The sequence below is a fragment of the Pangasianodon hypophthalmus genome, chromosome 26, assembly GCF_027358585.1.
Source record: "Pangasianodon hypophthalmus isolate fPanHyp1 chromosome 26, fPanHyp1.pri, whole genome shotgun sequence".
Taxonomy (NCBI): Eukaryota; Metazoa; Chordata; class Actinopteri; order Siluriformes; family Pangasiidae; genus Pangasianodon; species Pangasianodon hypophthalmus.
The window spans coordinates 11,578,290-11,605,908 of record NC_069735.1 but is presented as its reverse complement, the minus strand read 5'-3'; the positions used below and the strand labels follow the sequence as shown (position 1 = coordinate 11,605,908).

At 40.2% G+C, this 27,619-nt stretch overlaps 1 protein-coding gene across 4 annotated transcripts in view; it reads right to left on the bottom strand.

Annotated features, from left to right (window-relative positions):
• The window catches only part of raph1b (Ras association (RalGDS/AF-6) and pleckstrin homology domains 1b), a 64,691-nt gene that overhangs the window by 26,016 nt on the left and 11,056 nt on the right, over positions 1-27,619 (bottom strand). For all 4 annotated transcript variants that reach the window (XM_053229787.1, XM_053229788.1, XM_034299973.2 and 1 more), the window contains exons 2-5: positions 18,152-18,210; positions 2,035-2,154; positions 1,840-1,945; positions 109-668 (exon numbers count right to left, since the gene is read on the bottom strand). In XM_053229787.1, the coding sequence (XP_053085762.1) occupies positions 109-668; positions 1,840-1,945; positions 2,035-2,154 (786 nt within the window). In that variant the 5' untranslated portion in view covers positions 18,152-18,210. The remainder of the gene's footprint in view (positions 1-108; positions 669-1,839; positions 1,946-2,034; positions 2,155-18,151; positions 18,211-27,619) is intronic.

The following is a 27,619-nucleotide window of genomic DNA, read 5'->3' as shown; positions in this document are numbered from 1 at the left end:
GCAAAAAATGAATAGAAAAAATGAGGGAAAATAAATACATAAATAAATATCATGTGTAAATGGTGTTCGATGGCGTGATATGTTGCATCTGTGTGTATGTGTGTGTACCTCTGTGCTTGTTTGGCTCTGTGCCTCCCCCTCCTGGCCCCTCATGTCCAGCGAGTCCATGCTGGAGGCGGAGACGGAGTTGACGCTGGAACGCGATGAGCGGCTGACAGAGCGCACTTCCTGATCGCTGGCCCCGCCCACTGAGCCTGCACGCCTGAGCTGAGAGCTGCTCATGGAAGACTCTGAGGTCTGACGGGCGGCTTCGTCCATGCTCCGCGAAGCCTGCTCCAGCTGGGCCGTGATGTCATCCAGAGAGAAGTTGGAGGCCATTGGTCGACTCTGGCCGCCTCCCACTCGCACTGTACCTGCTGGCGAGGCGTGGCTGCTGCTGCACGCACTCCCCCCGCTGCTGCTTCCAGCGTGGCGAGCGCTGGCCGAACGTCCATGTGCAGCCCGCTGGCGAGACTTCTGGTCTGTGGGACGACCAGCGGAGGAAGAGGAGGAAGAGGAAGAGGAGGATAAGGAGGAAGGCTTGCCGATGGTGCTGAGCTCCTGTTCGATGGAGCACAGGTCGGCCATGAGGGCGTCCAGGTCCACCGGCTCACCTTGGTTTATGGCTTCTGCAGAGGAGAAAGAGGGAGAAAGATTTTACACACACACACACACACACACACACACAATTCACAGAGTGACGTATGTACATAATTGTGCGTGCTTTTTTAAGCTGAAAACACTTAAGTGATATTTAAACCCAAAACATGCTCCATTACCTACCCGCTCGTCACTGAAAATGAACGAGTGATTAGCATCTCCTGTGTGAAATGCCCTTAATATGTACAAAATCTATTTTCCCCACTAAATTAGCAGGTAAAAAGCAATCAAAGGGTCAGTAACTTACTCAAGGGCTGGGTCTAACATGCAAGCTGCTAACTGATGGCCCGGATATATTTTAAAATATGAATAGTAAAAGAAGAAATATCAGATATATGATATTTGATATCATATCAGGTATAAAGACATTCTTCCATTTGGTCCTCTTAAATAACTTCTTAAACTTAATAATTTGCCTCATGTTTTGGATTGTTGTCTTGGATACACACATTTATTTAACTTCTTGGACTGTTTTTGTTTGTCTGTTGCTTATCATTTTAATATCACAGCCAAATCACAAGTTAGCATGAAGTCAGCAAGTTAGTATGAGGCAACACTACTAGAACGCTAGGTGTGATTGTATGTGTGTGTGTGTGTGTGTGTGTATATATATATATATATATATATATATATATATATATATATATATATATATATATATATATATATATATATATGAAAAATCACTTCAGACTTAAGTCCAAGTGCAGTACTCAAGTCCTATTTCACTGGCAGATATACTATATATATATCTGCCAGTGAAATAGGACTTGAGTACTGCACTTGAACTTAAGTCTGACATGATTTTTCATGATTTGTACCTTCACTTTAAAACTATCTGTAAAGCATTAGATACTCTGTTTTATTTTTCAGGCAAAGAGGTGCATCTTCAGCTGGAAAAGTGCTGTTTTTTTTTTTTTTTTAACTATTATCGGCCAACATTTTTCGCTGACTTCTTTAATAGATATAGTTCACTGATGTTAAACTCTATATATAGTCATCTAATAGTAAAAAACACACATTAATAGATTATATACATCATTTTAATGAATCCAAAACATTCTCCATTTTCCTTAACAGAAGGAGAGGTCATTGCGTCCGTGTGTATTTGTTTGTTTGTGTGTGTGTCTGTGTGCTGACCATTGATGTTGTACATGGAGAAGCGGTAGGAGAAGTTGGCCAGGTTGGTCTCTTCTCTGAGAGGAGCTTTCTGAACTTTTTCTGGATGCCGCCCATCATCCAAACTCTAGAGAGAAGAGACAGATATGTATGAACATAAATATCACAACATATGGACCATTCTCAAGACAACGTGATAGCGTGTTTGTGTGTAACCTGTGTGAGTTTGTCCAGCTCTCCTAGCCACGCTCCAAACATCTTGTCCAGGTCCTGATCCTCCTTATCGCTGTCTTCCTCAGCAGCATGGTCCAGCTCATCATCTGATACCTGCTCCATCTGCAACACACAAGGACAAACTCAGTGCTCTCGTTCTCACATCTTGCGAGTCTTATCTCCTGTCACTATGGCAACTCCAACACTGCCCGGAGCATGTAAAACTTCAGCGCTCCATCTCAATTCCTACATGCTATCAGTCCGGCATTGTGGTCGTCATGTCAACAGTGTCCATGGTGACTGAGCATCACACTACTGCTGGGATATCTCAATATCTGTAAATATCTGCTTTCATTTATTTGGCTAAGCAGATAGTTGCTGCTCTTTGGGGCACGGCAGCTGCAGGCAATGGCATATCAGTATTGTGTATCAGGAAAAGTATCATGGTATGTGTTTTTTTTTTTGGTCATATCACCCACCTCTCAAATTGGTACAAATGTCGACAGGACAATTGCAATACAGTGACAGTGATGTAAAGATCTAGCCTGAAGCACTAACTAAAGAATCAAGCCAGAGATCCGCTGAAACCTGGCGTGAAGCTCTCACTCATCCCACTCATCCATCACACACGCCAAATACACTCCATATGAGGGTTAGGGTTAAGCTAATAGACACACACAGGCTCAGAGAGACAGAACCCCTCTAAGACTCTTGGCATAACGTCAGTCGCTAGACTGAAATTGCCAACTCAATGGGTGCAACCTGGTTGGCATGGCAACCCTCACCATGTCTCCCAAGACTGGCAGAGTTGCCATGGCAACAGCTATTGGCTCTTCCACACTAGGTTTTTTTTTTTTTTTTTTTGCTCTTAGTCCTCACTATGGCAACAGCTCCTACCCCTGGATCACCTTCAGCATGGGGTTCAACTACAATCTGATGGCTTCACATGGTATTTCTCCATACTGCTGGTGACAACAGCATGCAAATGGAAACAGCTGTCGCAAAAAACATGTTCAGGAAAACGGTAAAACCTAGTAGTAGTTAGATTTTACTGCTTGTGGCTTGAAATGGGACGGTGTGAGGGTTTAAAGTGATGACGGAGCGCCCTCTACTGTCCAAAAACAGAACTACTATTTAGATTGAGACGTGCTGCCATCATATAAACCTAGATAAAGGAATGATCCAGCATGTCCGAGTGTGTGTGTGTGTGTGTGTGTGTAAAAGAGTGTGTGAGGTTTGGCAGGCTACTACACTGCACAGGGTTGGAGGGTGAAAACAGTAGCAACAGCGATATATTGAGCAATTTTGCTCAATATAATGTTGATAAAAACAGTATGTAAACTTGTCTATCAGTGTATCACTGTCTACCTCCAACTACTAATGTATGTGTATTCCTGCAGCTAGTTATGCAACACTGACATCTAATGTTCTCTTTTACATAAGATTATGCATACACTTTATACATTATAAACACCACAGTGAAATATATAAAGCCTCATTTTCTTTCACGAAGGTTGGAAATGAATTTTAAATTTAAAAGCGGTGAGTGAAATCACAACGTGCATAATAAGACAACTCGATAATTTCATTTTTATTCTGAGGTCACAACACCTTTCATATTGAACTGCTGAACAAAAACCCACATTTGCACATTCTTTAGCTTCTTGTCTTTACCTCTTTACCCTCGGGGCTCTGTATTAGTAATCAGAATCCTGTGAGTTTAAATCTCAGGATGGTCTCAGAGCTACAGCTGGTTTCTACCCCTCAGCTGCTCATTTTTAACTCACTGATGACTCTGTTCTTTGATTCAGGTAAGAGGATATGTGTGTGTGTGTATGTGTGTTACTTTATCTACCAGTTTGAGACATCAGACAGTAAATAATCCTTAGACAATAAAGATGACCTGACATGAATACAAACCTCTGAGTTGGACATCAAATGACCAGACTTGACACTCATCAATCACATGGTGCTCAGTGCTGTAAAACTCTTCAGTCTACAGCGCGGTCTTAAAGCATCATGCCAAAGTGCTGAGGTAATCATCAGCGATGGTCTCTGAAACAATGCTTTGGCAATAATTCTACTAAAACAAGGTCATGCCACTAACATGAGACTGAAAGCTGGAACTATAGAAGAGTAGGTGCGAGTATGCAGTGATTAAAAAACAACAACGAGGTTTCATCATGCCAGGAAAAGTGAAACTTGTTCAGTATTCGGAGAACAAGCAGTATTTTTTTTAAATCACACCAGGAAATGGTAGATTGGGGCAGATTTATAATAAACTGAGGACTCTAGTTTTACGATCTAGCAACCCTGATCTAACTTGTGAGAAAGATCTCACCTGATGAGTGTCCCCTGACCATTTTCACACCACTGTACACATTCTGTAGCACGTGTAAACACTGTCTGTATTCATGTGTGTTTTCACGTCATACGCTACCTTCCATGAAAGCAAGTGTTGATTCTTTTCACTACCTTTTTCATTTATACTAAACCCTAAATAGAAAGATAAATATGATATTATAAGTAATATTCATATATTAATATCTAGTTTGCCTAGAAACTAGATTACATACGTGTTATCTCATACGTGTTTGTCTGAGATTTAATTTAAAAAAAAAAAAAAAGAAGGTGTGGTTAATGGTTGCTTTGGGACGATTAAAACCGCTGAATATTCTGTTATTGAGTTTCTTCACAGGAAAGAGAAAATGGTCAAATATAAAACATAAAAGCCCAGCACAGAAAGCCCTGTCCATCCTCAGCCAACCCATCGAGCCCACCCATGACCACCCATGACCACTTATGAGGAAAGAGAAGAGGGAAAAACGTGTAATAAATAAATAAAAAACAAACAAACAAAAAAGCCACTAAAAAAGTATTCCGATTACTTGGAATGCTTTAGTATATGAGGAGAAAACAAACACACTCGCACGCACTCACTCACTTGCACAGACTCTCACTCACGCGCTCGCGCTCGCACACACGCACAGACTCACACGCTAGCACTTGCACGCACGCACGCACGCACTCACTCACTCACTCACTCACTCACTCACTCACTCACTCACTCACTCACTCACTCACTCACTCACTCACTCACTCACTCACTCACTCACTCACTCACTCACTCACTCACTCACTCACTCACTCACTCACTCACTCACTGGGCTTCCAGGTTCAAGCCTGACTTATAATTCAGTTCTGCAGATCTGTCCATCTCTTTCTTTTCTTCAGCATGTGTGTTTATTGAGCCCCATCTAGTGTGTTCTCTCAACACAAACCGCCTCTTTCCACTGGGCTGAAATCAGCAGGAGATGCTAAACTCCAGTGGGTAAATCAACACACCGTGTGGTTAGACACAAGTACACGCAAATGTCCGGTGTTCATTTCACCAGGGCAGCTGGGGACATCCATCTCTCGTTCAGAGAAACGGACACAAAGAGAAAGCGAGCGACAACTAAAGTCACAGTTGGAACGCTAAGAGAGTTTTGGCAATGTTTATTTACAAGAAAAAAAAAAAACACTTTCTCTTGTTTAAGCTTTAAGTTGCCTAATGTAGGTCTTTTGAAACAACCAAATCCTTAACTTTTTACATACTTGAAAAAAGGGAAAGGGCTCTGACTAAATGTGTTCATTTTATTTCTTAAAAAAAAAAAGAATAAAAAAAGAATTTTTGAGAATTAATTGAATTTTTACGATGTGAGTACAAAGCCATTTGGTGTTGCTACACTAATTATAAAATTGTGTGTTAGAAGTGGACACAGACGTTCCTTTCACACACTCATAACAGCTGCAAGGTTTGTTTTCATCACCTTTTTTTTTTTTTTTTTTTTTTTTAAACATATATGTGTGTGTGTGTGTGTGTATATGCAGCTGTTTTAGAAAAAACACCACCTGTGAGTATGTGTAGGTCTGCCATTACAGACAACCGCACACAAAAACAAAACACACTTTTGAGGAGCTCAAATTTAAAATAGTGCTGATAATTTTATATGTTGCAAAAGTAAAGACACCCCAGTAGATTTAATAGGAATGTCAATTTCTCAAAAGCCTGACTGGGTGTAAAAAATTGGACATCGATACCAAAGCAAGATGTGTGAGTGAGTATATGTGTCTGTGTGTGTATGTGTGTGTGTGTGTGTGGAGACAAGAAACAATGGGTTGAATACTTCATTTCTCTCCCATGAGTGGTTTGGTCATGGTTCTCCCACCCTCCAGCTGCTCCCTCACTCTCCTTCACTATGTCCTTCTCTGTCTCCATTTCTCCCTCTCTCTCTCACTCACACAAACACACACACACACACACACACACACACACACGTACACAGTCTGACATCAGGATTGGCAAGAAAGGAGGGAAAAAAAAAACGAGGGGGGACGACCTGACCTTCCTTTCCGTTTACAAACACACACACTCTCAGTGTATTTAACTCTGTTACAAACCCTGAAAACACACACAGCTCCCTTTTCAAATCTAATCAAGTGCTCTTCACCACCTGCTGCTTAAAACCTAAGTAAATTATCAGAGGAGAGCAGTGTGTATGTGTGTATGTGTGTGTGCGTGCGTGTGAGTGAGTTTGTGAACAATTCACCTGTCTGGCTGACTGGCATCATGCCTGACTGCCCTCTGCTGGAAACCCTGTGATGCCCTTTTACACTGATCTTAGATCAGCTCTTTTTATGATGTAAGACAATCATAGACATATTAAACTGATCTCAGATCAGTACAACAGATTTATCCATAGTAGGTGGAATCGCCTACACTTCAAGAGTCTGACCGCCTGCTCCCGGCCACATATGAGTGAAAAACACTGTAGTCATATTCTCTGACTTCTGCTCAATGCCTCCACCATGACACCACATTCTCCACCCTCGTTTTTTCAGTTGAGCATTATAACTGTTTAAGAGATTGTTTTGATTGTAGCTAACACAAAAGAGCAGGTTACTGTATAATAGCTCTAGGTTGAAAAGGCTTTAACTGCCCATCTGAGTTGAAAAAGTTATCACAACATAGCTGGTGACATTTGAATACGTCCCTGTAAATGGACATGGAAATGGAAAGAATACAGACTCATAGTGTGAAGTGACCTTTGGGAAATACGCTACTGTACGGCTCCATAAATGGCCGGATTGACCTTTCGAGATCTACAGTACAGCAGCGCTCTACAAATGGCCAATTGTGATTGCCAACTGTAAATAGACAATGTTGAATGGCTGTTTCGTCAGACGGGGGATTGATGTTTGGGCGTGGAGGAAGGAGGGGTATTTTTAGCAGTGTGCCACCACCCGCTCCTCTACCCCAGTACATTATATTTCTATGGCTTGAGCTTCCGGAGTGTGAAAGGGCTCTGCGCTGGTATGGCCAATGAGGGGAAAAACCAAATGGAGCTCCAACTGTTAAAGGAGGAAAGACTTAAGGATTAAAAAAAAGCAAATGAAAACCACTGGAGATGACGCTATCTGGCATCTATTAGTTGCGGTCAACGGCAATGGGGCTTTAAGTCCTCACTACACAAGAGCTACTGTTGCCTACAGGAAGAGGCTCTAGCGGAAATTCCCATTAAAACCAGGCACTTTTTTTTAGTTTTGATCAGAGAATGGTTTTGCCCTCTGAGGTAACTGATTAACACTAATGAGACAACCTCATTTGTGGCAAGACATTTCATGTGCTAGTATCCTTGTTAGTATGATGTCACTGTGAGAGCTAAGACAGTATATGATGTTAGCTGGCATATGTACTGTAATGTGCAGGAGTCATGTAAAACAATTCTAAATTTCAAAATAATGAAAAATGTATGTCTAAATATAATAATTATAAAAAAAATCTAAATATAATAAATGACTATAAACTAAATCAGATCTCTATTTGATGTGACCTTACTTAATTCTCTTAAGTATGCATAAGGTATATAAGATTTTATAAGATATCTGTAGACTTTGGCTTTGCCTCTGATTATTTTTTAAAATCTGAAATGTGGTCTTACTTAACCACTTAAAAAGTGGTATTACTTAATATGTGGCTATTAACGAAAACAAAAAAAATCTCTAACACTTTTTTTTCTGGAAATCTGTGAAAATTTGCTTTTGTCTACTGATTTTGTAAACTGACCATCATATGAGTCAAAAACTTCAGGGCATAGCACATTATGGACTCCAACTGTTATGCAAGTCTATGGGAGCACTTACTTATGACAAATTTGCTATCTGGTTCTCCAATATGTACTGTATTGGAGATTCTGTGATTGCCTCACATCATATTACATTCGTGAAACAAGTTAGTTCCTGTAATCACTTACATTACTAGGAGCGATAAACATTCGAACCCTCACCCACTTCCTTTTTTTCTCTCTTAAAGTTATTAAGACCAAAAAATACACACCTTGTCATGTTACCGATAAAAACCCAGAAAATGTCATGAAGATTTTACTCTTGTTTAAAACTTACTGATTGTTACAAAGCTCTTACACTGGAAACTCCTTCCATAAATGATACACTCACCAGTCACTTTAATAGGAACACCTGTACACCTGCTCATTTATACAATTATTCAGCCAATCATGTCTGATCAGCACAAATGCATCAAATCATGCAGATACCACAGGTCAAGCGCTTGAGATAATGTTCACATCAAACATCAGCAAGAAGCAAAAGTGTGATTTCTGTGACTTTAACCGAGGCATGGCTGTTGGTGCCAGATGGGCTGGATTGAGTATTTCACAAACTGCGGATCTGGGATTTTCACACACAACAGTCTCTAGAGTTCACACAGAGTGGTGTGAAAAAGAAAAAACACCCTGATTGAGCAACAGTTCTGTGGGTGGAGAAGCCTTGCTGATAAGAGAGGATAACTGCATGAATAAATGCATGAATGTGCAGGTGGACAGGTGTTCCTAATAAAGTGGACAGTGAGTGTATATACGTAAACACGTCCTTACAGAAGAATTCACCAACAATTATACATTTTTCTTTGTTAAATTTCAAAAGTTTTTGCATCTGTTTATTATTAGCCTTATATTATTTAGCTCTTCTGCCATACAAGTCAATGTGAGAGAGTTACTACAGAAACAACAACGTATTGGAACGAGGACATTGTTGTATAAACCTGTGACTTGTGTTAGCGCTGATGTTAAAGACAATTTATAAACACGTTCTAACCAGTCTGATTCGAGAATTCAACAGCGCTGTTGTATATGACCTTTTAAACAGAAGACAATAGCTACATCTAGAGTAGAAGGTTCAATCTATTAAACCATTAGATCTAAAAAGGCTCAGGTAAGGATTTGTTTAGAAATGCTGATCTCAGACCTGTCCTAAGTGTTTAAGTATCGAACACCGCTCTCACCGCAGACTGAAATAGCAACATATTGAACTGTAGAAATACGAGACTTCAGATATCACATTAGGTCAGAAATATCTTTGATTAAACCGTCGGTCCATGTTGTGAGCAAAGGCATGTGTAACCCTAGGGAGATTCATGTAAGATTCTTGTCAGGGGAAGTTCCTCTGATGCAGATCTCAGTCAAACCACAGAACTGATCTGATGATGAAATTAATACATGGATGTTGGATCAGTTTAAGAGCCTTTTTTTTTTGATGGGAAAGTAAACACTACGCAAGAGCCTTTGTACCAGATAAAAGCATTTGTATGGACACAAACCAACCTAATTATTCTGGGGATTTTTTTCTCCCTCACAAAAATACACACACACACACACACACACACACACACACACACACACACACACACACACACTGTATACTGCACATGCTACAATCAGAAGAGATTGAGTTCTCTGTGTTTACATGAAGATTCCACAGTTAACAAGCTGTGACACAAAGTTGATGTTTGCTAATATAGCAGAACCTCTGTAAGTTTGGTTAGCCGTTAATGCTAAGGTGTAATTACAGTAATATTTTTGTCATTCTGAGTACTTTCTTAGGAATTTACTGAGACAGCTGAGGAAAATGTTAACATTCCCAACAATTCTGTCTCATTTTTATGTTCATTTTGCCTTTACATTATCCATATATAGCAGATTTGAAGGCTACACGTCAGCTAGCTATACTATCAGCCTCAGTCATTAGCTAGCTTTTGCTTAGCATCCACATTTCCAAGGTGTCATGACTTTATCCATGTGAAAAGCTAAATTCTACGAGTTTGAATCAATAAAAACACATCAGGGTCTGTTCTTCATTCCCAATCCGTCAAACCCTTCACACTCACCCACCCACACATACTCCTGTGTATCATCTTACGCAGCCTGAAACGTGTGTCTCGGTAACTATGTCATTGTAATGACCAACCTGTTCCTTTACGCACAGACATTAAACATATCACTTTCACACAGCACACACCTGGGACACCTAACTGCGTGTGAGATAATCTACGCATGTTGGTCTGGAGGGGCTAATATAATGACAGACTGGCTTGAGTGTTTGATGGGGTCTGGGCTAAAGAGCCAGTCCCTTGTTCTGCGCCTCCTCCCTGTCTCTTGTGCTTCTCTGTCTCTCTCTCCTTCTCCGCATTCTCTGTCGTCATCACTCGCTTTATCCCTCTGTCTCTGCCTATTTCAGTCCACATTTCTACACTCAGTTCCCTAGCAACACTCATGTGGTTCTGAAATACACCATCTCCTAACAGTGAGCTTCTCCATCACTCCTCTTCCTCTCCATGAGAAGCACAGAAATGTATGTGTAGTGTTATAAATAGGCATATACGCTAAATATAGTATGCACACCGTTGTTTGAGTACTATCTAAATTTTCATAACATTTACAAGTCAACAAGCCTACAAGCAAATGTTTAAGGCAAGATTTATACTTAATCACACATATGCAAGACGGCAGCCATGTGTATCCTGAATTTATCTGGTGAAGCGATCCGAAAAAATTAGCATTGTGCGTTGTGCAGTAACAAAATAAAAAGTGGGGGCAGTATAGAATGATATGATGTGATGTACGCAGCGTACCAAACAAACTATAGCTGTGTCACATACTTATGTACTATTTAGGCAGTTTTTTCCCGCTATTTTCTCCCCAATTTGGTTACCTGCTAACTCCCTCCAATCAGCTCTCCCCTATCATATGACAGCTACCAACAAGAGATGGTGAAGTCTAATACCTGTTTCCTTCAGGACACATGAAGCTAGCCAACTACATCTTTTCAAACTGTGTCCGGTGGCAGCGTAACACACTCTAGAGGAAAGTGCTATCCGCCCTCTTCAGCATACATGAGCTCAAAGACACTCACGATTGGCTAGTGTCACTGTGAATGACAGGAGAGAAAGAGTATGCCATCCCACTCCAACTCGCAATCTCTCAGCAATATGGCCAACGCTTTACTGTTGAACCACTCGGGAGCCTATTTACACAGTTTTTGAGTATCAGCTCTAAGCGATTTCCCTATAACAGTTCATGTTTGAACTGAGTTTCAAAAACCTGTAGCTTTCAAACCTACCGGGTTTTGTGCACAAATATTCTGGATCTTTTTACTTAGTAAATCATTTCTGTAGCTTTCGCTTTGAGATGTAGCTTATGTCAATCGCGATGATGGGGGAAAGTTTTAAAGAGGACCTAACAATCACTAAACATTTTATTGGTCGTCATGGGAACCTGTTGGACAAGGATGTTTTGCACAATTTAGTGGATACATGTTTTAATCCTTTAGATGTAAATAAGATGAGTAGCTGAACAGTCCTGCTTGTGATGCTGCTGCTTTCGCATGTGCACGCAAAGTGAGACATCACGGACAAACCAGCGCTGCCTAAGCTTTAATTTTAGCCACCAAACATAATGTTTCCTTAACATTCAACAGTTTATGGCTTACTGTATTCTACTATTCTATTTCTAGTTTCTTTTCTGTTTTAAATACGAAGGTTTTGGCCTCACCAAATATGACTGAGGCTTCCATTAAAAGATTTCAGCATAAATTAAATACGGTTAAATATCAGCAGTTGTAGCGTGTAAATAAATAATAATAAAAAACATCAGAAGTGTTAACATTTATAATTAAATTAGGATGTAATTTTCTTTCCACAATTTTTACTCTGAGTGATTTATGTGATACTACCGCAATGTGTAAACACTCCGTCTGTGGCTGTATTAAATTATGCACTCATTAATATTTAAATGCATTAGAATATTTGATGATTTAAATAATTGTAAATTGAATTGGACCATCCTAATAGACACATTATGGAAGGATGCTTCTGTGGGCAACAATATAATTATAGCTGCTGTAATGAAATGTTCTGAAGAACCCATATTACCTAACAGCAGATACGATCTCTCTCTCTCTTTCTCTCTCTCTCCCTCTCACTCTCTCTCTCCACACACACACAGCTGTTTTTACAAGGATGCTCTGCTTCTGACGCAGGACACTGGCACCAGCGTGTGCATGCTGTCAGCAGACCGATCGCTGAGAGAAACGGACTTGAACAGCCTTCAATCTGTGTGTGTTTTAATGACCTGGTGGAGACGGGCGTCGTCACTGGCTTGACAGCAATTTGTGCACAGAGCGAGAAACAGGACAGCCATTTTTTTGAGAGACAGCCGGTCTGCAGAGAGCACTGACATCATTTCCTCAGCCTTACATGACAGTGCAGAAATACAGTAATGTCTAGTCAAAGCACTACAGCACTCTGCTGGTAGCGAGAGCAGATCCAGAGTCTACTCAACACAAAACCTCTTTCATGTAAGGTACAAAATGCATGAGAATATTTATGAAGAATATTTATGAGAATGAGTACACCAATGCACACAAGCACATTCACATATGTTAAGTTTTTATTTTATTTTATACATATTTACTATAGTCACCTTATTTCTACTCTTAGACAACCCCAATAACACCACATTTCTACTCGTACACCAACAGTCCATTCACAGCATTACAAACAGAACCACAGCCTACATACAGTACAGAGCTGGGACTAGAGCTGGGAAATATGATGACATAATGTCTCGGGTACTGCAATTTTTTTAAGAACATTTTTATTAACAATTATAAACTTGCAGCAGACTGGATGTTTTAATGTTTTGAACAGTTTGGAATATTTTACAAAATGTTTTTCTTTTTTTTTTTTTAAATTAAAAGTTACAGAATTTTTTCCCCATTTTTTTTTGGTGTTAAACGAATAATAAATTGTATTATCAAACTCCATTTTGATGTTTTAATGTTTTGTACAGTTTGTAGTCTTAATAAATAAATATTATTGATTTTTTTCCACTTTTCAGTGTTAAATGAATAATTTGAGGCACTAAATAAATTGCATTATCAAACTCAATTTTTCTGTTTTTTTTTATGCGACATAGTAAAAAAAAAAAAAAAAAAAAAATCCTATATATCATGATGGCTTTGCATATCATGGTAGGACATTTTCTCGTATCTACTACCACTACCTGCTACTTGCTAAGAAATTTAATGTAGCACACAATCAATCATTTATTAAATAAAAAAAAAAAAAAAAGAATAAAATTAAACTGAGACAACAGTTCAAACGTAGCCCAATTCTCGGGTACACCTACAGACCTGAGAACCCCAGTCTTCCTAACAAATTCTCTTATGTTGCAAGATCATTAAAAAATAAATCATGTCATCTCTTAGCAGGCTTATGTGCTCTCTCACAGCTGTTCATAATACAGCACAGAAAGAATAATAGCTAGTCTTCGATGCAGATTCATTTCAGAAGAGACAGGCTTTTCTCAGACGCCTTAGAGACTGCTAGAACATGATTATTGTTTAAAACAGAGACCATCTGATTACCCCCGAACCTTCTGTCAGTGAACAACAGAACGCAAACTTGCAAGTAGACAACATTCAAACTAAGGAAAATATAGCACCAGCTTTGACATGATGCTTTTAGCAACACCAAACTTCTGACTTCTTTTTAGAAAAAGGCTCAAATACACTGGTTTACCATTCAAAAGGAGTGCTGACTATTTTAGGAAGTGCTTATTAAAAGCAGAGTGATATAGCAGAGGAAGTTTTGGCATCTTGTGACTGTGTGAGGAAGTATGAAAGGCCTCTATGTGGAGCATCCAGGCTCCTGGGATTACTGCAGGCAACAGAGGATGCAGTCATCATCATGCTTGTTTCCAGATATATCACCTACACGTTAGAAGGTCTAACAATCAGAGCTTTAGATGAACAATCTGATATTAGTTCCCTTATGACTGCAAATCTCTCAGTTACAGAACACACACATTACCTAAATACTGCCTTGTTACTTTTCTCTTTTATTTGTGATATGACTCTGTATAAATGCTGAAGCTTTCATCACATTCCAGCCGCTGTTAATAATATTTAAATATAAAATATTTCATAGTGGAGAAACTCAGGGCTCTGTCGTGACCAATCAGGACACGGAGGCAGAAAGAGCCAGCTCTTTTGCTAGCATTCAGCGTGTGTGTGTGTGTGTGTGTGTGTGTGTGTGTGTTTTATGGGTGTGGTTCAGAGAAAACACTGAAGTGGTTGCACGTATTCTGACCTGCGATGAATGTGCGGTTACACAGTATGTAAATTTATGCTTCAAACACTTCAGTTTAATTACCACCTCCTTCTTCTCTCTACTTGTCTTCCGCTGCTCATTAACGCTGCGTCCTGCAGACCTTCTGTGCCACTCACAGACACTTCTCTTCTAAATCGCTCCACATTTCAGCCATTTCTGCTCTTCTCCTTCTTATTTATTGACTTTCTGTCCTGTTGTCGTTTCACTGTACTGATATGTAATCTGTGGATTTTCCCTGGATTTTGACTCTGGTTTGAATCGTCTTCCTGATTTATTACCCTAAAATTTGCATATAAAAGTGCATGAGTAAAATAAACTATTTGCACACACGCGAGTCCTTCCTATTTCTGGTCTTGAACTGATTATGAGCTGCACAACCTGAAAAACACTGCAGCGTCGAACATGTCCACATTAGTATGCGCGTACACACACACACACACACTCACACACTTTCACGAAGTAGCAGGTGGTTGCTTCAAGTGCTACTGGCGGCAATAAAACACACGAGCACCATGGAAGAGAGAGAAAAATTGTGCTGCCTGCTGTGTGTGTGTGTGTGTGTGTGTGTGTGCGCGCGCGTGTGTGTATACAGCAGCTCTACATCGTGCCTGTCTGTGTGAATATGACCAGCAGCAGGCTTCACCCCTCTACACTCTGAGCAGCTGGGAATGCCGCTCTTCCCCCTGAAGGCCTGTGGCACACCGTCGTACTCCAATTGGTCCGTGACCTTTGACCCTGGGAGGCAGCTGGCTGAGGATTGTTTACCTCAGAACAGAAGACGGCTTTGTGTTGTCATGTGCTACAATTAGCAACAGTTGTGTCAGTGGGTCAGTACTGTAATAATAATGATAAATGTGTTAACCCCATTAACACCAGGTGATTTGAATAACAGACATTGGGAGCCAGACAAGGTTCAGTAAACAGTTTAGTGAAGGAGGTGTGGCCTCTGTGCTGTCATTCCAAGAGGCGTGGCCTCTGTGCACATGAAACCCGGTAAAAGAGGCATGGTTTCTGTGCCCGTCACTCCCAGTGAAGGAGGTGTGGCCTCTTGTGTCTGTCCGTCTCATTAAAGGAGCTGTAGCATCTGTACTGTTAGTCCAAGAGGCGTGGCCTCTGTGCATGTGAAACCCAATGAAGGAGGCGTGGTTTCTGTGTCCATCAGTCCCAGTGAAGGAGGCGTGGCCTCTGTGCCTGTCACTCCCAGTGAAGGAGGTATGGCCTCGTGTCTGTCCGTCTCATTAAAGGAGTTGTAGCATCTGTACGGTCAGTCCAAGAGGCGTGGACTCTGTGCGTGTGAAACCCAATGAAGGAGGTGTGGCCTATGTGTCAGGCAGTCACAGTGAAGGAGGTGTGGCCTCTGTGCTGTCAGTCTCATTTAAGAAGGTGTGGCCTCAGTGTCTGTCAGTCCCAATGAAGAAGGCGTGGCTTCTGAACACTACTGAACCACTGTATTGTATTGGAAAGGCACTGTAGTGAACTATTAGCTGCTTTAAATGTTTCTTTCTTACATTACACTGTTGAACATGTATCGAGATACAGAACCTCAGAAGGAAAGATACACACCCCTGATGTCTCTAGAGGCATTTTCACAACAACTGCCACATGCTGGCGTGAAACCTGAACCTCAGAGTGTGTGAACAACATATTTAACAAGAGGACATTTTTAGCGTACTCACTGGTCTACAGCCTGCAGTGTAATGCTGAAAGAGGCCATGTTTCACAATCGCTGGATCTGCAGTAAAAATTCCAACACCCCTTCTTTTACTGTACGCTCGGCTCTCAGGGGGTCTGCAGAACCTCGCATGTTTTCAGTTAAGCTGAACTTTATCCCCAAAAAGCCCAGCTCTCTCTGTCACCACCCCATTCATCCCTCTCTCTTCTAAGATCTTCACCTCCATCTGTGATCCTTGCTCAGAGCTCCTCTGCGCTGTAATCTATAAAAACATGCGTTCAGCTACCAGGCACCGATGTTCACCATGCTTCACCAGCATCACGCATCAGGGGACGCTGTGCTAATTCTTCATCGCCTTTTATTCATATCTTCTGAAGGATTTCACAGCCTGAGCTCACATGGTCTGCTGGATCTTCGAGCTATTCTCGGTATTGAAGCAGCAGAGCTCAAATCAGTCTCACTGCAAGACTTCTAGCAGATCTAGCATTTACAGCAGTTAAATGACTGCATGTTTTATGCATGTTTTAATTAAAACGTGGCCCATTTTCCCAAAAGCATCTTAATGATCTTTAATTATTATTATTGCAATCAAGAGCAGAAACAACTTCTTCCCCACTGCTGTTAGGCTCCTTATTATTATTGATTACTGATCTACCCCTAAGCTGCATCAACAATGACTGATTGATCCCAAGCTCCGCCCACACTTGGTTACTGTTGCTATGTAGGTCAATCTTTTGAAAAATTAAGTTCAGGTTTATTGATTTTTGACTACCACGAGACATCAGATCAGTTTTAGGGAGCACAAAAAGTGGATCGCAACGCCCTCTACATGCATTAGAAGAAAACAAACAAATAAAAATACTTACAACAAACAAATGATGACAAAAAGAAAACTTCAAAATGCTAATACTACAAGCTTGAGTTCGTCTATATCGAAATATTGTCTATCGTCTATTGTCTACTTGGAAAAAGTTATAGTGTGGCGATTAGACACATCTGTAGACACCTGCAAACCACCACGGTTTTATAATAATGTGCTCGCTGTACGATATGTTATCGTATCTATAACATATTATAGAAAATAATCTTTACAATTATCTAAGGATAATAATAAACAAACTTAACCCGTGTTGTTTAACAAAGGAAAAGTTAAATTTATTACGGTGAAGTTGTCTGTACGGAGACGTCTATGTAACACATATGGAAGGAGTAACAGTCAGTAAGTTTTCCTCCTGAACAACTTTCCAGTTTGTTGGAAACGTAATATGCATTGTTTTTTGTCTCATCAGTTTCAACAGAGAGAGGAAAAAAAGAGAAGCTGATGAAGGCATGACTGTTTATAACTGCTCTAATGTCAAAGTGATAACAGGAACTAACTTGTTTCACGGATGATCACCATCATCAAATGTAACTGTAAACATTACACAAATATACAGCATGTCTTTCTTTAATACATTAAAAATTGGTATTCTCGGCAAACTGCTGCCGTTTAAGAGGAATAAAACATTTCGGGATGTGCTGTATCGGAAAAATAATCAACCGCCAGCTAGTTAAAAGTAACTCCGGTTCACGTTGAGCTGCATTACAGCACCCTGTCACTGATTATTTTCCTATAACAGCATGCCCTGTTCCAGTTTATTCCTTACATACTACAGCTGACAAACACATGCACTGCCACCAGCAGAAACGTTTAACTGATGATTCTTGATTAGACTAAAGGCGGTTTTATTTATTTCCCCTCTCCTAACCAAATATCCATTCATTAACTGATTCATTGCAAAGAATTTGGATAGTAAAATTGAGCAAGCATCACGTTCTCACTCTCAGAGCTGAAAAGTCTGGAATAGAAAACATGCGCGCACACACACACACACACACACACACACACACACACACGGAAACAGAAACACACACACGGAAACAGAAACACAGCAGCCTACCTTTGGCTTAAGATGTTCCCTCTGTGATCAGGTTAAAATCCTGTGAGGTCCAGAGAAACCTGGGTGAGAAAGGACAGAGAGTAGAAACGAGTCATATTCAGAGTGGAACTAAACCAAATCAGTCACAAGTTGGACGGAGCTGCAAATCGAACTACTTTTAGTCCACATTGATTCAGCCACGTGTGGCAGAAATGCTGTGTAAGCACACACACACACACACACACACACGCACACACACAAATCACAAGTATGAGCTATAGCAGCTGCGTGGGTGATTGCATGTGTCTCCTTCGGATTAAACACCCCTCAAAACAAACACACACACACACACACACACACACACACGGCTCTAACCAAAAGCCAGAGGAGAGAGGAAAGTCATTTTACACTTACTCATTATTTTAACCTCAGATTTGTTATTTCTATGCAATTTGGACTTACACTTAGTCAAACACAACCAAGCCAATCAGAAGTACGAAAAATCACCTACGCACTCATCATGGTACAAAGAACAGACTGTATATGTGTGTGTGTGTGCGTGTGTGTGTGTGTGTGTGTATAGTACCCAAAAAAACAAAAAAAACCCTCAGATCACAGCTGCGCACTGGGCCGCAACTGCGCGCGCCGTCTGTCTACGCGGCAGCCGGGGTGTGTGTGTCTCGCATGACAAAGAGACGTCTCACCAAATTGCCCACCATGTGCTCTTTTGTAAACTCACGTGCTGAATCCAAAATTAGCATCACAGAATGACTAACCCCAACCAAGTCTGAGTTTACTGGGTAAACTGGCTTTTTTCCGTTCCCCACAAAAAGTGTGTAGAAAATGCAGAATTAGCTGCTTTAAGAGTATAAAAAGAAGCAGGAGAGCCAAAATATGTGTGGGTTTTAGACCGTGAGTCAGTAAAAAAAAATTAAGTCAATGAAGCTAAAACAAAAGCAGATATGATTCAAGAACCATCTGTAGGAAATAAAATTCATTCAAAACTAGTGTCAAAATACAGCAGCTATATTATATTGAATAACTTATAACTTTATCTTTATCCGGAAGTGTAAGGTAAAGGAGGAGCTCACTACAGAACATTCAGTAATCCCTCAGGCTGTAGAGTCTACAGTACAGACTGTCCCAGAAGTCTCCATACATAGGGGAAATGAACACTTTTTTTAGCAAAAGTATTGAAATTCTCATGGCTGGATCGAGAAGCTGTCGCAAGGTTGCAAAGCACTTTAACATAGCAACATGGCAAGCACTTCACACACGACACTCTTGCCAAACTTATTAACAAATTCAAAAAGACTGGAAGCGTCAGACCAACCGAGAAGTGAACGTCCATGAACATCCACTGACAAAGACCCAACCGACGTGGTGCTGGTGTACATAGACCCCTACGTATGGAGACTTTTGGGGCACCCTGTATTTTATCAATATGAAACCATTCTACTCTCTCTCTCTCTCTTTTTCAACACTGGCATCATAAATCATGTGAAAGTGTCTTCAAACTGTATTACAGTGTTACACATATTAAAGGAATACATATTAAAGTGTTTTTCCAACCTAATCTCTACCTCTGTATCTGTACTGTATGTACAATTAGCACACACAGAAATTACAAAGTGCTTGTCTGAACTGAGAAACTTGTCTGAACTTTGTTTCATCAAAACTCACTTATAAGTGAGTTATATAACAATTGTATTTATTTATAGAGACACTTTTGTATTGTATTTATTCATAAAGTACTTCTGTAAGTTGCTCTGGATAAGGGCGTCCGCCAAATGCCGTAAATGTAAATGTAAATAATGAAAGTCTAAGGGCAGATGTTCAGTGTTTAACCAAAACACACTTATGTAGCACACTCACGATTTCTCCAAAGGGATTTGTAAATAAATGTGCATAATTGATTATTTCACAGAAGGAACTGCTTTTTAGTGTTAATAACAGTTTTGTGGATTCTGATGTACTTGGACACTACAAAACCTTAGAGAAAGTGTTAGTGTACCGCTCCACAGCTGGAACAAGCTGTAAGACTTTCTCTCATGTTTGTCTCATTAGAAGACCTTTTTTTATATACTTTAATGGTTATAGTTTTGAGTTTATTTTATGTAGTCATGGATTTTACTGGCAGTTCAACACCTGCCCCTAGACGTAGTAAACACATTTCCTGTTCATTTTTCACTACTGAGAAATTCATCCCAGTGGTAATCACACATACATTACAGTTGTGATGGATTAAAAATATTGCAGTATTTTTGTTTCTTTATCTAAAGGCACACAGACAAGAGATGATCAATATGTGCAACAGTATGTGCATCATGGGTAAAGTTCAATGGCTTTTAGACTTTTAACACTCAGTGCTGTCACACTGATAAATTAAAACTAGGCAGCTAATAAATTTCCCAATGAAAATGAAATGAAATAACTTTTTTCTCATTTATTCCAAATGTAGTTCATCAACCAGGACTTGTTTGGTATCTGTTTTTTCCATTTTTGCACTGCTGTGAAGTTAATGGGGCTAAAAAGTAATGGAAGTCTATATTTAACAGTTTAAATGATGTATAAATGATCACACAGTTGCTCTGTGTTGCTTCGTCTGCTGTCGCGAGGTCTCGTTTAAAGAGAAAGACGCCACTCCCAGTGTGAATCCTTACACTGATACTTAAATATGTACCAAGAAAGTGATTCTGTTTCAAGATGGAGCTACGACAGTTTCACTCAGCAATGTCATTTTGTCTATTTCTGTCTGTTTTGTCAGTTTGTCATCTGATTTATTGCCAAAATATGGATGAAGATTTTCACCTTTTTCACATTGTGTGTGTGTGTATTCTATTTCTGTCCTGAGGCAACAGATTTCTGACAATACAATAACCTAAAACAGATGACATCACTCAGGTGACAGGTTACCTACCTGGTTTCCCAGAATGCACTGCAGCAGGTGTCCTTGCTGAACCCTAACAGCAAGAATCAGACATTTGTTTTTCCTATTAATCTGCATTTTGATTCAATATGAACAAAGTGATCAAGCAAAATCCAACAAACAATAAGGACAAACAGAAAGGTTTACACACTTCCAATGCCAAAGGGTTGAAGGAATAAGCTAACACTCCAGCCGCATTAACACTAATACGAGAGTGTTTCCCACAGAAACTCATTAAGATTAAATGTATTTTTACATTTGCTAAACACTGACACCTTACAACATGTTGAAAACCAGTTAAAATGAAGATGCACCGATTTACGTCAATGTTTCGGCTTAACTTAGCTAATGATTCCTCAGGTTAAGCTACACACATACAAACCAACATCAATATGAAGTAAATGCTGAGTGAAAAATGACGGTGTATAAGACACACGCACGCTGAGAAGTGTGTGAGGTACACTCATTCTCCAACACTGTAAACCACATGAAAGCTCCACAAACCACATGAACCCTTTCACACATACTGACACACTGTACTTTCTGTACTCTGCCTGCCAGGATTTTGCCAGGTGTGTCCGTCCATAGGCTCACTTCCTGCCCAGCACACGGCTGTGGCGGAAGATAAAGACCCGGACAGGAAGTGGGGGTGTGTGGGGACTCGGTAGAGGAGGTGATGTCAGAGGAAAAGCCCGGCGCTGAGACAGCTGAGGACAGAGAAGCTGACTTCGCATTGATCACAGCGATTGCACAAGAGAGAGAGCGAGAGAGCGAGAGAAAGAGAGAGAGAGAGAGAGAGAGAGAGAGACAGACAGACAGACAGACAGACAGACAGAGAGAGAGAGAGAGAGAGAGAGAGAGAGAGAGAGAGACAGACAGACAGACAGACAGAGAGAGAGAGAGAGAGAGAGAGAGAGAGAGAGAGACAGACAGACAGATAGACAGACAGACAGAGAGAGAGAGAGAGAGAGAGAGAGAGAGACAGACAGACAGACAGACAGAGACAGACAGAGAGAGAGAGAGAGACAGAGAGAGAGAGAGAGAGAGTGCAAAAGATAGATCACCCCAAAAGAGCAGTAAGAGAATGGAGTGTGAGAGTGCGGTTGATTTCTCTCTCATTAGCATCAGCTGCTGTTGGATGTCGATCTGCTAGCCGCTCCATATTGATTTCTGCATTACACAGCTCTGAGAGAGAGGACACACACACACCACAGTGAGTCAGCACAAACCGCAACAGCAATGCTAACCATTACACACCATCGCCCATGCGTACATAAAACGTGTAAGCACGTATAACCGTGACAACAAGCAAGAACCGTTTAGACCAAGCCTGTATTCAGGCTTCAGTGTGTGTACTGACCTTTACTTTTCAGTTTTTAGCCTGCGTCATAAACAATGCTTAAGATTTATGTACAAGGCTTTAAATTCAACATGTGACGGTCGTTGTTGTAGGACATGTGAATGGTAGAGGAAATCAATGCAGATCATCACAGTCAAGCTGAAGCAGGGAAACGCATTAGTATTGAACAGACGACACTTATCTCAGTAATATGCATCACCCAGAGACGCAGGAGACATCGCTACAGGCCCGGGCTGACTGTCAGCATTTCTAGTATTTAGTCTTACAAAATGCTGTCTTTTAGGCAGAAAAATAGAAATAATATATTAAAAAGAAGTGAGAAACATCTACTGAAAACACTGTGACTACAAAGCTACCTGTAATGTACTATGTATATGACAGTAAGTTACTTTTCAATACTGCTCTGAGTTTTACCTGAGAGGTCACATGACTAGTTACACACACAAGTCGCATTGTCATTACCAGCAATATATCCAAAATGTGAGAGCCAGATGACATACAAGCGTATATACATCGCAAGTACATCCAAAATGCCTCTCAATATACTGTCATAACACCTAAGGTCACATGACCTGCCATACAGTAATCATACGGTACACAGAGCTAGTGAACAAGGAACGTATCGCTTGCTAGCATTACAGCACAAAGATCATTATTAAATGGTAGAGCAAGCATTCAGATTATTAGGAATTTTGCACTACAGGATGTTGAGTTGTAAATATTGAACACAATGAATAATAATAATAAAATCAGGACTAGCAGATTTTATGTCAGATTTTGTGTCATTCGCTTTTTATTTGAAGTTACTAGACAGACAACCAGAAAAAATAAAATAAACTTCTTACTGACTTTTGCAAAACAAAATATTGTACGTTTAAACATAAGGTGCTACACAGTAGCACAGTTAACAACGATAGTGCGCCACCTCATAGTTAAACATTGTGAGAAATTAAAAAAACGACAACCAGAGTCAAATATCGTATTTTATGTGTGATGTGAGGATTTCAGGTCATATATTATGTCAGAAGAGAATAATCATATACGCTTTTCATTTACTGTAGTCTATATTAACGCACTTAAATAGCTAACTAGCTCGCCATACGTAATTGCATTACTTTAGCTTCTTACGTCTTAGCCAGTTAGGAAAGGGAAAAAAAACATACATTACAATATGAGAAAGAAGAAACAAATGATTTGACAATTTCAAAAGCAACACTCCAAGTCTCTAGGGTCTTCGAGCTTGCCCCACGTATACAAGCTGTTGATAGCTCCAAAGAAATTATATCTAGTAAAGATATGGCCCATACACGTCTGCTAATTTTATATGGAGAGGGTTCCAACGAGTAACTACAATTTTTTTTGCAGCCGTGAAAGCAAGACAGTGCCAGTTTGGAGAAATTACTTAGGAAGAAACGATTGGATCAGGTGAAAATTGGGACACTTAATCGACAGGAATTAGCCTCAAAATCTGATTATCCTCTCGTGTGGTTCAGGCCTAACACTATAAAGTACTGAGTTCAAGTAGCCACACATGGGCACGTACACACTCTCAGCGCCACACAGACGCTCATGTCAATTTCTCCACACCAGGCCCTGCTATGCTCTGGATTCAATTAAGCAGCGTGAACGCAAATCCAGTGTGAGCTTTAGGCTTCTCAATGGCCTTAGTCCGGTCACACGCACACATGCTGGGAATTACAGTGAGCTATGCACATGGAATTTTCCCACAGTGACATCAAATATGGAGAACAGCCCCCTCTTTCTCTCTTTCCATACATTTATCTCTTACTCTCTCTCTCTCTCTCTCTCCTTCCCTCCCCCATGGTGCAGTATTATAAACCTGCCAAATAACCCATAATAAGATTTATTGGTGAATGTATGCAGTGAAACCCACCATTACTAATCTGTGTAATCAAAGGCAGGCTGCTGTGCAAGTATGTGACGGCGGGTCAGTAAGGAAAATATGACATTTAGCTAAGGGTGGGCGATACAGCCAAAATGCTACATCATGATATATTTCAAATTTCGGGTGATAGTATATTACAGAAGGTCACAGAAGTGGAAGTTTCTAAATTGGTCAGTTTTAATCCTACTTTCAATTCTGCTAATTCATTCGGAATTTAGTAAAGGATATTTTGGTAAGTTCTGGGAGAAACAGCAGCAAGTCTTTGGCTAAAATTACCTGAGTCTGGCTAAATGATTTAATCATCTACAACTGATAACCTAATAATATATGACACTGAACTCAAAACATTCATCATTTACCTTTACAGAAAGTGATGGCGCCCAATCGAGAGTATGTGAGATGAGGGGAAGGGGGCGGGGCAGTGTCAGTTAATATCAGAGAATTCAAAACATCTGCGCAAATCATCCCAAATTAATGTTTATTGGCTCATCTGTCATTTTATTGGGGAGAAAAGGACTGCACTATTCACACATTTTTGAGTGCTAACTCATACCAGGTTTCTCCAGGGTTAAATTGTGGTGCTCCTACATGAAATATGTAAAGTTAGGCAGGTAATATAATATAATCATAATAAGCATCATTAGATATCGTGACAATATGGTGTAGAAACAATAATACTATGTTGCACAAGCCTATGTTCTAGCCTAACTGGAAGTAACTGGTGTATTTTGCATTCAAAAACACCTAACAATGGGGAAACACCCAGACAATTGAGAACGGCCACTTCTGCATAGGAGTTTCTATCTGTGTCACGTTTATACTGCTGACTGCTTTGCTGGACAGTAAAATTATTACGATATGCTGTAAGTACAAGCTAAGCACTCTCTATCACTGTGACCGTTGTGTATCATGACTCCATGATCCTGGATCAGTCTGTGGCCATAGAGAGCCAACGTGTGCCAGCACTGAGCCTGATCTGTGTACAGGCCTTAGAGTTTCCGTCTGGCACGTGGGTGTGTAATTTAGTGTAACACCACGATGAAGCAGCCACCACTCTGCTCCAGAGATTAACACATGTGTGACTGAGGAGGTCACGTCACTTATGAGTGGGTGTTCCTCTCTCCTTTCTCGTTAATGACACACCTCTGTGAACATCAAACACATCCGAACGGAACCAAACTTCTCTTTTACGGCTATGATGTGGACTGTGACCAACCACGACTCATGACCTGATTCAGCTGCCCTGTTCAAAGCTCATTTCATAGAATCAGCTCAAAGTTTGCTCTGTGTGTGTGTGTTTTTGTGTGTGTTTGGCAGCAGGACAAAACGCTACCAGAGAACAGGTCACTGCACGCATTTCTGGGACAGCGCTAGTGCAGCAACCCCAGTCTGATGTGGCCTCGTCATCGTCCACCCTGTCAACCACATAACAGATCTCAGATCAGTGTTAGAGTACGGCGCAGTCCTCCATATGCTGCCTTTGCTTAGTGCATTGTGAGGTCACATGGGCAGTGACGGAAAAGTCAACATTAAACAGAGAGACCTTCAACCAGCTGCAGTCATGTGGCCCGTGTACCGAGAACTCCACACCCTGCTCTGAGACTCACCACACATACACACGCTATTCTTCCACAGTGCATTATTCTCATGTCCTGATAATCATTTCTATAATATCTTGTGGTTTTTTAGCAATCACAGTATTATAATTTTATATATTATATAATTTTATGTATTATCTCTTATTTGATTTATTTCTGACTTTATAGTAAAAATAGAACATTAATTTTGTTTAAATTTGAGGGTTGGCTTGGGGGCGTGGCTTATGGAGACAAAAAACACATTACCTGATCTACGTGACACAAGTGAGACATCACCAAAAATCTGGCCTTATCAATGTAGAGATTTAATGGTCCAGTAGCAGAGAGAAGTTTACTTATAAACTATAAATGAGTAACTTGAAAAAACTGGATTTTTAAAACTTGTTTTGACTGCAAAAGTTAAAAACAAAGGCAACTGGTATTTTTTCCTAATACGCAACTTCTTGCAAAGCTGCTGCACATGCTGACATGATTTCCGAACTCCTTAAGGCTGTTTTCTTTTTTTTTTCATTTTATGCTGCTTTCATAGGTTTACTTTGTTTTCCTGAATGCAGTGCAAAACCCAGAGTAGAACAACAAACATTATGATTCCATTTCTTAATATTCAATTATTATGCAGGTCAGGCTTTTTCATACATATTGCCTGAGACTCGTACATTAAATTTACACTGGCTGGGACTTCGGTGCCTGGAGCTTCATTTTGGTGCTATCTGTATTGTACCATCAGATTATTATCTAAAAAAAAAAAAAAAAAAAAAGCATTAGCACTATACAATCAAATAAAATTTATGAGCCAACAAAATAAGCTTAGTGTATATGAAGCTGCTTTCTGTACACTCTGAACATTTATTTATTAAGTGGCGCTGGTTAACGCTTTAAAGGTCTTTTAACTTCTTTTCAACATGGAACTGCCTTGCATTTAAACACATGCAGAGCAAAAATAAAGATGTGAGACACAACACCACCTGTGCTAAAGAACAGCCAAAGACTTTCCGCCAGTTGCGTTTTGTCGAGGACACTACCACGGTGTGCTTTATAAAGTCGTGATCAGCTCTGGGGAATTATTGGCTCATTTTGTCTGCGTATAGGATGTGTGAAAATGATCAAAATACATACCTCTATATAGCATCTACTGGCAAATGAATATTAAGGAGAGTCTTTCTATTGGTGACGCCCCCTCACCAGTGATTACGTCAGGTCAGCCTGAGGACCGTGACGGAGAAGGTGTTTAAATGCAGGGGCGTGGACAAAAAGGAAAAAGGGCCATTTGAGTTACACTTTAATCATCAACACTACCCCTGTCCAGAAGTCTGACCAGGATGAGTTTAAGAAGATAGCTTAAGAATATTTCGTCCGAAGTACATTATACTGGACAAACCTGAAGGATGAGAACTTTTAAAAACATAACTGGCACAAATGGGACTCAGTACCACAGGGGTGAGCAATATTGATAACTTATTTTATGATACATGATTCACATGGGAACAACAATGTTGAGTTCTACTGAAGTTCTGCTAACAAAGCGCCAACAAAACAAAAGATCATAATAAACTATTGATTCTAAGCCCTTATATTTATGACCCTTATTCAATACTTACCTAGGATAAAATATTTATTTCAACACCAAAAAGTCAGTGCTGATGATAACATCATACTTAGTTCATATTTACAGTTTCTTAGATGGGTATCATACTAA